This window comes from Choristoneura fumiferana, chromosome 7, assembly GCF_025370935.1.
Source record: "Choristoneura fumiferana chromosome 7, NRCan_CFum_1, whole genome shotgun sequence".
In the NCBI taxonomy this organism is placed as follows: domain Eukaryota; kingdom Metazoa; phylum Arthropoda; class Insecta; order Lepidoptera; family Tortricidae; genus Choristoneura; species Choristoneura fumiferana.
The window spans coordinates 7324454-7337292 of NC_133478.1; the positions used below are offsets into that span (position 1 = coordinate 7324454).

The following is a 12839-nucleotide window of genomic DNA, read 5'->3' on the forward strand; positions in this document are numbered from 1 at the left end:
CTACTCCCAAATATAAGAGGTTGTCATAAAAATGCAAAGCAGCACCGATGATCATTAAGTATTAAGTGATTTCGATTAGATGTTTCTGAAAAAATTCTATCAAGAAAAAAATTCTCGCAGTAAGAACTTTCGTGCAACTTAATTATGACATATAAAATCCTTTTCTCAAAAATGTCCGTAAAAGTTGTCATTATTCTTTACATATCAGAAGGTGAAGCTCAGAAGAAAAACAAGCATACGAGTAGAAACCGCCTTTAAATAGAAATTCAGAAACTGCATTCGGTCTCGTTCTAGATAGAACAAGATTCATAAGATTAAGATTTGTCATAAGATTATGACAAAATTATTTACTCTTTGTTTCATTGTTATAGTTTGTCACAAGATGAACAGAACTGTCATTTGGTTATATTGTTTAAAATTCCACCCGGCCAAATTAAAAATACTTTGCTTCAAAGTCTGACAGTTTGTTTATTGGACAATTTTAATAGTGCGCGTGTTCATTGTTTATGAATTTCAAATGGACACGTTGTGATTGCAAGGTATTTTAATAATTTTTCAGTAGTTGAATTTCATGAGCTCTTTATAAACATAATTACGCAGAGAGTGTGTGTCTCAGTTTGTATTTTCGATATGGTGTCACGGGATACCCGTAAAAGTAACAAATTTGGAGTTGAAATAAAAAATACAAAAAGACTCCAAAAAACAAATCATAATTAATTTGATTGCTTAGTAGCGACATCTCTTGTCTGGGTGAGCGGTTGGTTCCGAAAGAGTGTGACGTCTGTCGACGCCACATAGATGTCGCTAGTGCTGCTGCTTAAGAAGCAAAGTAGAAATACGCAACCTGAAATATGTATGCATAGGAAAAATTCGTGTCTAGATTCCTGTCCAGCAGTGGTGTAGGGGTTATAGCACGCAGCACGGAATGCTGAGGACCTGGGTTCGATTCCCAGTGCTGGTCTCTTTTTCTGGTTTTTCTGTGCATCCATGTCTAAGTTTGTATTTTCGATATGGTTTCACGGGATACCCGTAAAAGTAACAAATTTGGAGTTGAAATAGAAAATACAAAAAGACTCCAAAAAACCAATCATACTTATGAATTCCCAGCTGGCATCAACAGTCCAAGTATCAGTCTTGCCAGAAGGCGGTTTGTTGGCAACGCGCGGTGGTTGGACTGGCTTCATTTTCGGTTTGCTTCGAAGAGATACCAGGTTGTCCACTGACGTTGACGTGTTAGGTGAAGATGCTGTAAAGAAAATTAAACCTAGATGTAGTACCTAAGTCTAACTATTTTAATATTAGAAGAAAAGAAAGATTGCTCGAGAAACCGTTTCACAGTTTACTGTAAGCCACCAGTCATGGACAGGAACAAATAATGGAATATTTTTTTCGCTAACCCAATATTAAGAAATATTGTTGGAGTTATGAGCCAAATTTGTAGAAGAAGTAAGAGTTCTCAATTCTGTTGGGCAGACGTAGCACACACATTACTATTTACATTTACATTGGGCTCATTGTAACAAAATGATCTAAGAGTAAAGTCAGGTTACACAGTACCGGTCAGGTCTCATGGTAGGCACAGGTAGATATAATTTAAGAAAATAAAAAACAGAAGAGGAATTGATTGCATATTATTTATGGATCTACTAATGGTTATATGGAAGAGATCACTTTTAAGCGATACTTATTGTTTTTAATATTTTTTGTGTATTCGCTAAATTACTGTACTATTTTGTGGTGTATAATAAAATATTTGTATTGTATTGAGTCATACTATAGATAAAAGTTTTTACTTACGTGAAAGTTCCTCTATGCTGTGCATATCTCTAAGTGGGTGATAAGGATGATTGTGAGGAGGCTCTGAGTATCTTTGCGATAGGCTAACTCCTACCCTGAGGAGCTTGCGGCGCTGTACTGGTGGTAAAGCTGCCTGAAAGATAAAAAATATAGGCAATTAATTAGTAATCTTACAATAAGGCCATGCGGATTACTACTATCAACTATAGAATGTGCGTGGCAACTTACTTCTTTAAGAGTATCTACAGGATCTGCATAGAATGGACTTCCAGCATTGTCTTTATCAGAATCGTTACCGTTCATCTCTTTGATACAATCGTCCTCTAGCTTCACCGTTTCCATACTTTCTGCGTTATGATTTTCCCTATTTTTAAACGTGGCTTCGATTTCTTCAGTTAATTTCTTATTCATGTTCATTGAAATATTAAGTTTATCTGGCCTCTTCGCTACTACATCTCCTTTGCTATTAGTTGTTGCTATGAGTTCATTAGAACCATTAAAACTGTTTTTCAAGGACGTTTCCGACAGTTTTCTCTTTTCACTTAAGTTTTCTGTTGAATTTAGTATGTGTATGTTTTCTTTTTCAACAATAGATTGTATACTCTTAGCTGCATTTAATTTCGCTGTGGAAAACAAATGAAACCAGTGACACAGATATATACAAACTAGCACTTCGCCTTGACAATAAGTAGTTTGTCATAAACTTACGTAATGTATCCGGTAAGAGGTCAGGCCTTTTACTTTTCATGAGTCCATTGTTTACATTATTGTCGCTCTCAGATTTTAGCGGCTTAAAAGAAGAACAGTTGTTGCCTTCGGGCCCCCAAATATCTTCGTAATCTGATACTTTATCCATCAACGAACTCCGATAATACACGCCAGGTGATTCTAGGATATCTGATTCCTAAAAATGTAAAATAAGGAAGATTAATTTTAATTCCCAAACAAAAAACTCAACCAAATGTCATTTTTTTACGTATTTCTTCTATATTTTGTATAAAATATTATTCCTTCGAGTTTTGTTTGAATTTATGCATGCGGTTAGTTATGTATGATCGTCCAACAGTTGTAAATATTATAATTGATGTAGCATACAAAATTACAAACAAATGGATAGTACAAATATTAAAACATCATTTTTTTCCTCCTACCTGATAGTGTCTGGACTCCTTTCGCAGGGAGTGCTTACTCCTCCTAGATCGACCAGACGGTGTAGTCGACACAGTGTTAGAGTTAGGGGACAAAACTTTGTCTCTCTCCTTGCCCATCAAAGGCGATGCAATTGATTGGTTCGAATTCGGAGAAAACACGTGCTTGTTCGTTATTGGAGAGCTTCTCGAGACGGGAGAAAACAGCTCACTTTTATTTGTTTGACTTAAGGGAGAAAACACACCGCTCTTAGAAGAAATCGTATCATTAGATACAGGAGAATTAATCTGACTCGTTGGAGAGAAAATACCGCTGGTGACTGAGCTCGTACCATTAGGTGAAACGAGTTGATTAGGTGTGAAGCTATTGTTATTGGACTTAGTTAAACTATTTGCTAACGGATCAGCGGAATCGGAGTTATTTGTTTGAGATTGTGGGTCAAACGGAGATCCAGCTTCTGTGCTCTGCTCGATCATTTGCCGCTTTAAACTGCCGTGCAAATTAGCTGCCATTGTATTGATGCACTCCCCCTCTGGCGACATACGGTGCATCATGTTCTAAACGGGAAAAATAGACGATTCCTTTTTAGTAAACTAAATATGAACTAAACCATAAATACAAAAATAATAGATATAATGTTAGGAACGTTTGTTAATTTCAGGCATTCAAATAAACATAAAGGCAAACATGCTATGAAAACGTTTACACAAAAATCACGCCGTGCTTTAAGTTCAACGGATGGTCTCACCTGCGATTCTCCGTTACAATCATCATAGGCTTTCGCGTCGTCCATGATAGTGAACACAGAGTCCGCGGCATTGTTATTGTTGACAGCGTTAGACGCAAGCGTTAGTTGTAGCCGGTCACTCTGAATGCTTTCGTTTATTTGGTGATTGTGAATTTGGGTGTTATTGACACTGAATGTGACTGTCGTCGTGACTGTTATGTTTCCATTTGAAGCTTTGTTAATTGGGCTGAAAGCGAGAGCCTCGGTCTTAGGTGATAAGGATGTCTTTGGAAATGGTGGTTTGGCCCATCTAGGAGGAGGTGGGGGAGGCGTGGTCTTGACGCTACCTAATTGCGTAGGTGAATGTTGTGTATTGGTAGTTGGAAATGTATGTGGTTGGGTTATATGAGCCTGAAAAACAGGTAACGCATTAATATTGTCAATACGCAATATAAAAGCTGCTGTTATTAGAACAGATAAACAAATACTCACGGTACTAGACATAAGACTTAAAGTATTAGGTGGGGTCGGTCTGGGAGCCCTGATGAAGGCTCCGTTAGGCTTGGCCGGCGGCGAAGGGGCAGTCCTGCCTTTGAATGTGCTGAGGTTCTGGTTTTGATTCGGCGGGGAACCTGACGCATCGATGGATGACATCTTAAGCACAACGTTTTGGTCTTTTTCTGGACTAAGTATTTGTTCTCTTGAGTTGGTTCCTATACCTACAAAACACACAACATATAGAGTTACTTATTATTTTTATCTTGAGGAATGCATATTGCTTGCATTTAATTTAAAGTTTGATTGAACTTACTTGCATTAAAACTGCTTAGACTAGATCCAGTATCAGAAGGCGTAACGGCCATGGGTACTACGCCATTAGCCATCTGACCTGGGGAGAGCAGATTCTGAGGATTGTTCTTTGGGTTAGCCATAGGGTAGCCCCAGAACTCTTGGCCGAGTAAAGCTAGCGAGCTGAGTTGATGTCGACTTTTAGCTTCGCGGAGAGGACGAGGTAACTGAAGCTGCACTGGTAATTCGTCACTGAAAAGACGAAACAATATGTACTTAGAGAAGTCAGTTTGAATAATTGCGATTGCTTTCTATCCAGCGATCGTCTATTTCTTCCTCAAAAGACAAATCAAACACACTATAATTCCTTAATAACTGGCGAAACGTCGATGATACTGCCATTGCATTCCGCGTAACCTACAAAAGTAGCAAAATTTTAAATTTTGCGGTTGGTGATAATGGTGATATACCTAAACACAAAGATAGGTACCTATTTAATAAACGCCCTACTGTAAAATTTGCCTCTTGTCATATATGTGACAAGCGGCATTGCAGTATCATCGTCGAAATATGTTTTCTTAATCACGATGATTTTATGTATTGACCACTAACTTACCAGCACTGCGAGTAATGTGCAATGAGCTCAGGTATGTTGTCGAAGCGGTTGTGAGAAGTCTCGAGTCCTATGCGGCCTCCGGAAGCCTGGATCAGGTAGTGCTCTATGTACGGACCCTTGTCGGCTGGCAGGCGTACGCTGATAGCCATCGTATCCGGCTGACTTGACTGACGAACCACAAAGTTCTGGAACATTGCAAATAAATCATGAGTTTTCGAAGAAAGAAACAAAAGAAAGTGCGAAGTAATTTATTTTTTCTCTGAGCGGCGTGAGAATATCGCACGTGCTTGGAATGCGTAAAAGCACACTTATATTTTCCTTGTTGTCTTATGGGAATTCAAAAATAAATGAAGATGATCGAAACTTTGTAATTACATTGAAAGTTTGAACTGAGCAGCTACTTTTAACTACCAACTACCTAGCAAAAAAAAACCATACCCCTTCCTCTTTTCCTTGAAGCAAATGAAACGCGCCCGCCCTCTGTATTCCGGGCAGGAACCACACAGGATGCGTTCTGATCAATCGCTCTAGCAGGCCGATATCACACGGAGGCTGTTCTTCCGACCCTGAGGAAGAGCCGACTGATGAGCAGTCGCCACGAGCGCCCTCTCCATCCGATGAGAGAGTTTCACGACTCTGAAAAAAGACAACAGCATTGGTTAGAAAAATACGACAACTGTGTATTCGGTCATACTAGGTACGCTTCCTTGAAAAAAAGTCCCCCACTAATTGAACAAAATTTGTTCAATGTTAGTAGGGTATCTCAGGCCAGTTACAAATTAAAGCATGTAATCAATGTCGTTTTTAATTTCCTCCCCTTTATTTTTCAAGCGCTTTTATAATTTAATATACTACGGAATAAGAATAATAAAGCAAAATTTTTTGAGCTTTAAACGGCGTACTAATTATGCACGCCCCTGTTTAGCTTACGGAATATCATACAAATATTAGTATTCCCTTTATAATCTTTGCATGGACAATAAGCCGAGTAAACCGAGTGCTTTTGGTCCCAATGAGGGTGATCTAGGGAGCTTTGCCCCTTTTGGTTCCAATGAGGGCGCGTGGATCCACGTGATATGTGTATAGCTTAAAATAAAGTGAATTTTATGAGACCGTATTGCGGTAAGTAAATTATATTGCCAGTTGTTTGTCTTGTTCGTGTGAACAGCGGTATTATGAGAATGTGTTGTAGAATTATGTTGTAAAATCGTGAATGAATACGGTACAATTTATACAAGGTGTTAATAAAATAACTGAAAACCAGAAAGTAGGTTGCTCAGAATCAAGAGTAGAATCGATTACACTATGTTTTAAATTAGGTTGTGTTTGTGTTTTAAAATCCTTTTTTTATTGCGCCCAGTGTAAAAGTTACGACTGCAAAAGGCGCCAATTAAATATTTCAGCGAGGTTGTATACTATTTCAATAATTTAATACCTACTGGCCGTTTTGCTGTCAATGTGTGATTTTCTTCTAAAAACGTTAAAGCGCAACTGACAAATACAAATTATAAGTATAGAGTTAGAAATGAAGTAGAATTACTGAGTTAGCCAAACACACAAATATCTTTTAAAATAATGATGGTATTCAATAATAAATGCAATCAACTGACTTAACATTAAAAAATATTTTTGTAGTGTCTGAGGTTTCAGTTATTTAATTAACACCTTGTATATATTAGCCTTTGTTCATAGCACGTAGGCACCTATAGGTATATCAAAAACATAGATGATATCGATAACGCATTATTTATAGTCATAAAACCATAGGCGTTTATGCATTCAGCTATGAACTGATGTGGTCTAACAGCATACCGTATACATATATATATTATTATTAACGAGTAAATACGTATAGTGGCTCACTTGTGTCGATGATATTTTAAATGTTGGAATAAAAAGGAGATAAATTCCAAATACTATGAGCCTATTTTCACGACGGATCCTTCAAACAGAGCTCTTTGTTCACGGACTTGGAAATATTATTACCCGATTCCCGCAAAAGGTTCAGCGGCGCTACAAAGGCAGAAGGCAAGCAATTTCATATATCTGTTGCCCGCCATACATTCCCTATTTTAGTTGCATATTTTGCGTTGAAGTCGTCTACCCTTTTCCGTCGGTCATTGCACCCAGATAAGGCTGTAATATAACGAGAAATCATGATAGCGGCTCGAGATAAAACGTAAAAAGTATGTCCAGTAACCCGCCTCAATTTTTTCGCTGATGTTATTATGAATTAGAAATAGCCGCCGGCGAACTCCTCGAGAGTTTTGGGATATGGTTGGATGGCTGAGTGTCTGGGTGTACGTTTTGAGACTGTATTTGTATAAGAAAATGTTTGAGCTCATAGAAATTTAGTACCACTTCGTTTAGCACGGTGTAAATTCATATGAAAATTGGAACCACTGTGCCTAATTGGAACCGCTGTGCGAAACAATGTGAATATAGCAGCAATATAGAGTTTCATTAAAACACTTCTGGCAAGCTTTGCAATTATGGTTTAACTGTTTCGGAACTGCAATTATGAAATAGAGTAACGAGAGATCATTTTATATAATAATTAACTTTGGAACCGAAAAAACTAGTCCATCGTGAGTTGAGCCGTACAATTTTACAATTTTATCATATAACATCTTTTTTAGATGAAATTGGTATGGAGGCAGTTTAAGTCCCGAGAAAGGATAGATACAGGGCAGTTTTTATTTTGGAAAATTACACAGTTCCGGCGGAATAGCGTTAAACTTATTATTCGCAGACGACAGAAGATATATAGTAGTAGTAAAAAACAAACTTAACCCTAAAAGTCTGTCTTTTAATTAAACTGACACCGCGGGTGTAAATTATCAAAATGGAAATGTTCGAAAATTTTACAAAGTTACAAAAACAATATTCTTTTGACAAAGATTACAGAGATATCTAGAAAAGTAATTACAGGCATTTACAACAATTAGCATTAATTACATGCCCCATCCCGCAACGTAATCAAACAAGCATCAAACTAGCCCTCAAAGACGCAGTTTCATTTTCACCTGAGCGTAAAGCCAGAGCCGCTTTGAAAGAGAAATCTTTCCCAAGCGCAAATTAGCAGTGTGCATTTCAAGCAACATAATTTGCAAGGAAAAACTTCTTGCTCTATGCAGTTATAGGAGTAATTGCGAGAAAGTCCGTCAGTTTAATTCGTAGATAGGATTTCTCGAGAGGTTCTGTAATCAGACGGATGCAGTGGCGTAGACGTGAACCAACCGCTGGAAAATTAGTTTATTTAGGCTCAAGTGTTTTGGTTGAGTGAGACAGATTGGCAGCGTTTCATAGTTGCCTTTTAAGTAAGGTAAATTTGTAAAGATGTCGTGTTAAGTACCTATATGGGGTCTTTCCCTACAAATTGTTGCCATTTTGAATTTAAAGCATAAAATTTGCATAGGTTAAGCCATAGCAAAATTATTTAATTTAGACACGTGTTGTAGAGGACAAAAAATTAACTTTTAGGGAAATTATTTAGTTGTAAGAAGCATTATAAATTAGAAAAGAGTAAACACAGATAGGAAAGGTATTGGTGGTGATAAAAGTTATGGTATCATAAGAAATGATAATAAAGTGATTTGTTGAATCATGTTCTTATCTTTTTTCTAATTGAAATGATGCTTCGTTGCCTTTTAAAGTGGTAAAAGCTCGATTCCTGGCTGGCCAAAATTTCATAAAATCTTCTTCATTCACCGTATAATGTGTTTTTGCTCTAGATTGTCTAATACTGCTAGAAACTATACAATACCTACAATGCAATGACTATATTGAACACCATTATGTTTAATGTTTATTTGGGCAAAAAATGATACCTACAATAATAAAAAATAGAAAAAAAATAAAGCTCAAGTTAAACATTGACCAGGAAACATGCCACTATTAAATTATACACTACTAGAGTAACACTTACAAATAAACATGATAAAAGAAACATAAGCAATTTAAAAATAGATACATATGAAATGAACAAAGTAGTGCAAGAGGTAATTATATAAAGAAAAAATCTAATAAATAATAGACGGCGCTTTTGCTTCAAAGCGGTATTTTCCAGGTAATCTTTTACAATAGAAATAGTAGATTTTTGCTCGTGATGCAATTAACATTAAACAGAAAGAAGAAATGAAAATATCTCAGTTACATAATCCCCATCGATTTAGCTTTACATAAACTGGAAGTCAATGTGACTTAAATGGATTATAAAATGGAACCTGCAATGGAAATGCTCTCGAGTTTCAATGCGGTCTATAAATTAATAGTGAGCCTGGATTCAGCTCAGTGCGGCTCAGACCGAGGCGGCTTTTGCCCCAACAATTAATATTGCAGAGCGATGAATAAACCAACGATCAGAACACATTGGAGTTAAGCCGAAAATTTTTAATACTACTGCCTTTTTTGTTGACAAAACTTGCAATGTAATCCTATCTACATATCAAGCAAATTTCAAGTCAATGCAATTACAATTTCAGCTAATGACAAATCGAAAGGAGGTTCCTTCTACTTACAGTCCAAAATAGTAAGAGCAAAGGAGAGGCTAGACACTGAATTCAAACAAAAACAGAAAGACACCTCATGAGTGCTTTAGATAATATTGTTGGTTATTAAATTAGTTTAGAACAGAAATGGGTGAAATTGGATTTGTATTATTTGAAGACAATTTGCATACGAACATTGCAAGTTGAGTAATAGCTAGTAACACACAGCTTACAGTATAAAAAAAACGAAAATCACGATTAGTTAACTAGATACACAGTTTTGTAGCAATCAATGCCAAGTAATTAAATTCAAATTCATGACATGACTTAAATACCTGTGATTATTGCCGTAGAGTGAAAGAGAGAAAGGTGATGACAACTGTGTTCAAATTAATGGCAGGTGGTGTCACCATTTAAAACGTTTCATTGCTAGACTCGTAAATGTCGTCATAGATCAAAGCAGTTACAGTTTAGACTAGTTAACGCATTCACTGCTGGTTGTCGAACCGAAGACTTCGTTAGTCACCGCGAACCCACATAGACAGAGTACTTTACTTATTATCTCACATACATGTGCGGTCAATTCAATTCAATTCAATTCTTAAAAGTATAGCTCCATCGATACTATCGATGATTCCGCCAATGTCGAGGTTGGAAAAGACACTATCGGTTAGCCGTTGTACGGTAGCTTCGGCCGTGCGGTACTCGGATGAGAATCTAGAATAAGACAACACAAACATAAATTTTGTTAAACTACCTACAAAAATAGTTTGTTAATTTTTATAAATTTACATAATACAGTTATAAGAGGAGTGTGCGCTATCGCAAGGAGGAGTGCGGTCAATTGCGCATAAAATTATCGCAACGGTATTCACAAAACTGGTGTGACATTTGTATTATTTGATGCGCGAGGAGGGGGAGGGCGGGTTCTGTAGGTTGGTATAACACCACTTCGAACATCAATAATTACGTAAATGAAAGAAATCGGCACAAGTCATTTTATTGAAGGAAATATGAATGAAATGCACGAAACGGACGACACATAAAATGTGAATATTGTCATGATAACATTGTCTATTATGATGATAAGACTCAACAAACTATGTAATAGAGATCCATCATTGTGGTTAAATAATTTAGACAGTTCAGTTACCACACCAAATATTTTTCAAAAATTTCAAACACTTAGCATAATCAAAACATTGGGTCGTACAGAAACTGACACTGCTCCCTCAATTTATTTTACCGCTAACTGCGTTGAGTTGAAACAAATGACACGATAATAATTAATATGACGCAATTTGGGGCTTTTAACACGACAATAATTTTGAAACCGCGGATCTACACGGCGAAATTAATTAAACAATCGGTTGTAATAACAAGCGTGGCGATGGCGACATGAATCATAGGGTACAAAGGACCCCGGCGGCAGCCAAGGTGTTAAATTTAAGAGTACAATGGTCGGAATGTTGCGGCACCTCGAATATGTGGTTTGGGATTTATGTGCTAAGTTAGATTGCAATTAGTTTTCTTTGGCGAGAGCGGTCGTTGAGGGTATGTACGTAACATTATGAGTTGGATTTATCGTAGTTCGGAACCGCAATGGTGTATGAAGTATGACAATTAAGCTAAGTTAGACAATTAATTTACCAACTACACACATAGAAATTTATAACTATACAACTCAATAGCTTCAGATATACATACGTAGATAAATGTGACGAAAAGGGTTAGTAAAGTTATAGGTGGATGCAATAAAATACTGACAGAGTGCAAGTAAGACTCGCGGTCTGAGGGTTCTGTAGGTACTAAGTAGTTTGTAGGTATCTATGAATATCTAGTGTTAGTTTCTGTCCTATGAAGAATGTACGCAGTGTGGGTTACTTTAGACGGTTACTAACATAGTCAGAGATATAGGTAAAATTAAGAGTTTTAGACTTTTCTTAGTCATTGTGCTATAATAAAATAATTTAAGCTGGGGGTTTTGGACTGCAGAACTCATCTGGTAAAATAACATTCTTCTATTATGGACACACTACAACACCGACCACCTACCTTAGCACCGCTTACAATAACAAAAGGCCTTTCTTAATGAATTAAGCTTTTGCAATTTCAACCTTGTAACTTAGAGAAGACGGTAGCTATTTGTTTGCATTTTTTGTTACTTGTTCTGGTTTGTTATTAGCGGTAGGCTTCAACAAACGAGAACAATGTCATCTTTACCAGATGAGTTCTGAAGTCCTACACCCCCAGCTTATAAAATTTCAACTATAACTTCCTACCGACGGACGGGTAGACCGACATATAAACACATTCAAGTAGGGAGATGGCAAAAAACATGCTCCTACCCACACTAATATACCTAATGAATTAATTTGGAGTCTTCGTAACGTACGCGTCAAACAAATTTGCATATTTTATCGTCAAAAATTTTCAACAAAAGCAATTTTAATCAACAAGGTGCATATTCTCAAACCCCTCGCAATCTCTTAAGAGACATCTGCGCCTCGGACGGCACTCATAAAAGTATACAACAGTTGACGTTTAGTGTCGCCCAGTTCCCGTTTACGCGAGTTGGCAACTAAGTGCCAAGTAGTCGCACGTGCTCTCAGGTTCCCAATGGGTGAGACGTTTTAAGCGAAACCAGGAGCCACCTGTGCTCTCTGTGAATAGGGATCTTATTGAGTTAGATGATCGGACTGTAAGACTTCGATGTTAGGGGGAAATATTTCTTTTAAGACACTTGAAAGCATAGCAGAAGTAGCTGACTTTTATGGTAGGCATACAGTTTCTAGAATAAGAAATGTATAGATTACCTACCTTAAAGGAGAACAGTTTAGTTGGCAAAATAAACGCGTATTCGAAATAAAACTGACAAAATAGAAAATCTTAGCAAATCACTACGTCTTTACTCGGACCCGTCTTCTATCTCTCTCCCTGTTTTTCATTAACTCCATTCCCTTTCCATCATTTCATTCGATCAGTCGTTTTCATCACATTACTCCATTTCTACAGAAACACATTTAGACTAAAAATTTAAATGCTTACCCAACGAAAACTTAATAAAATTTCTTTTTGAAGCTGATATTAAAAAAATATATCAAACCAACTAAACGAAACACAGTGAACAACACTTTAAAACTTCAATGGCGTCGAGAGTTTCCAAACATTCAATATTCCTTAAAAGTTTCCGCAAACTTTTAACGAGCGTCCGAGCTCAGACGCAGTTGAAAAAAACTTAACTCAAAATACAGTCGAAATAAACCCGTTA

At 36.9% G+C, this 12839-nt stretch overlaps 1 protein-coding gene across 9 annotated transcripts in view; it reads right to left on the reverse strand.

The window, feature by feature from the left end:
• spri (Src homology 2 domain-containing protein sprint) overlaps window positions 1-12839 on the reverse strand; it is a 269173-nt gene that overhangs the window by 14742 nt on the left and 241592 nt on the right. For 6 of the 9 annotated variants that reach the window (XM_074089995.1, XM_074089994.1, XM_074089991.1 and 3 more), the window contains 10 exons: window positions 5517-5714; window positions 5079-5263; window positions 4485-4714; window positions 4166-4392; window positions 3695-4084; window positions 2949-3503; window positions 2506-2701; window positions 2026-2420; window positions 1798-1930; window positions 1094-1246 (listed from right to left, as the gene is read on the reverse strand). In XM_074089995.1, coding sequence (XP_073946096.1) covers window positions 1094-1246; window positions 1798-1930; window positions 2026-2420; window positions 2506-2701; window positions 2949-3503; window positions 3695-4084; window positions 4166-4392; window positions 4485-4714; window positions 5079-5263; window positions 5517-5714 — 2662 coding nt within the window. The remainder of the gene's footprint in view (window positions 1-1093; window positions 1247-1797; window positions 1931-2025; window positions 2421-2505; window positions 2702-2948; window positions 3504-3694; window positions 4085-4165; window positions 4393-4484; window positions 4715-5078; window positions 5264-5516; window positions 5715-12839) is intronic. The other 3 variants (XM_074089996.1, XM_074089997.1, XM_074089998.1) reach the window with 3 other exon arrangements.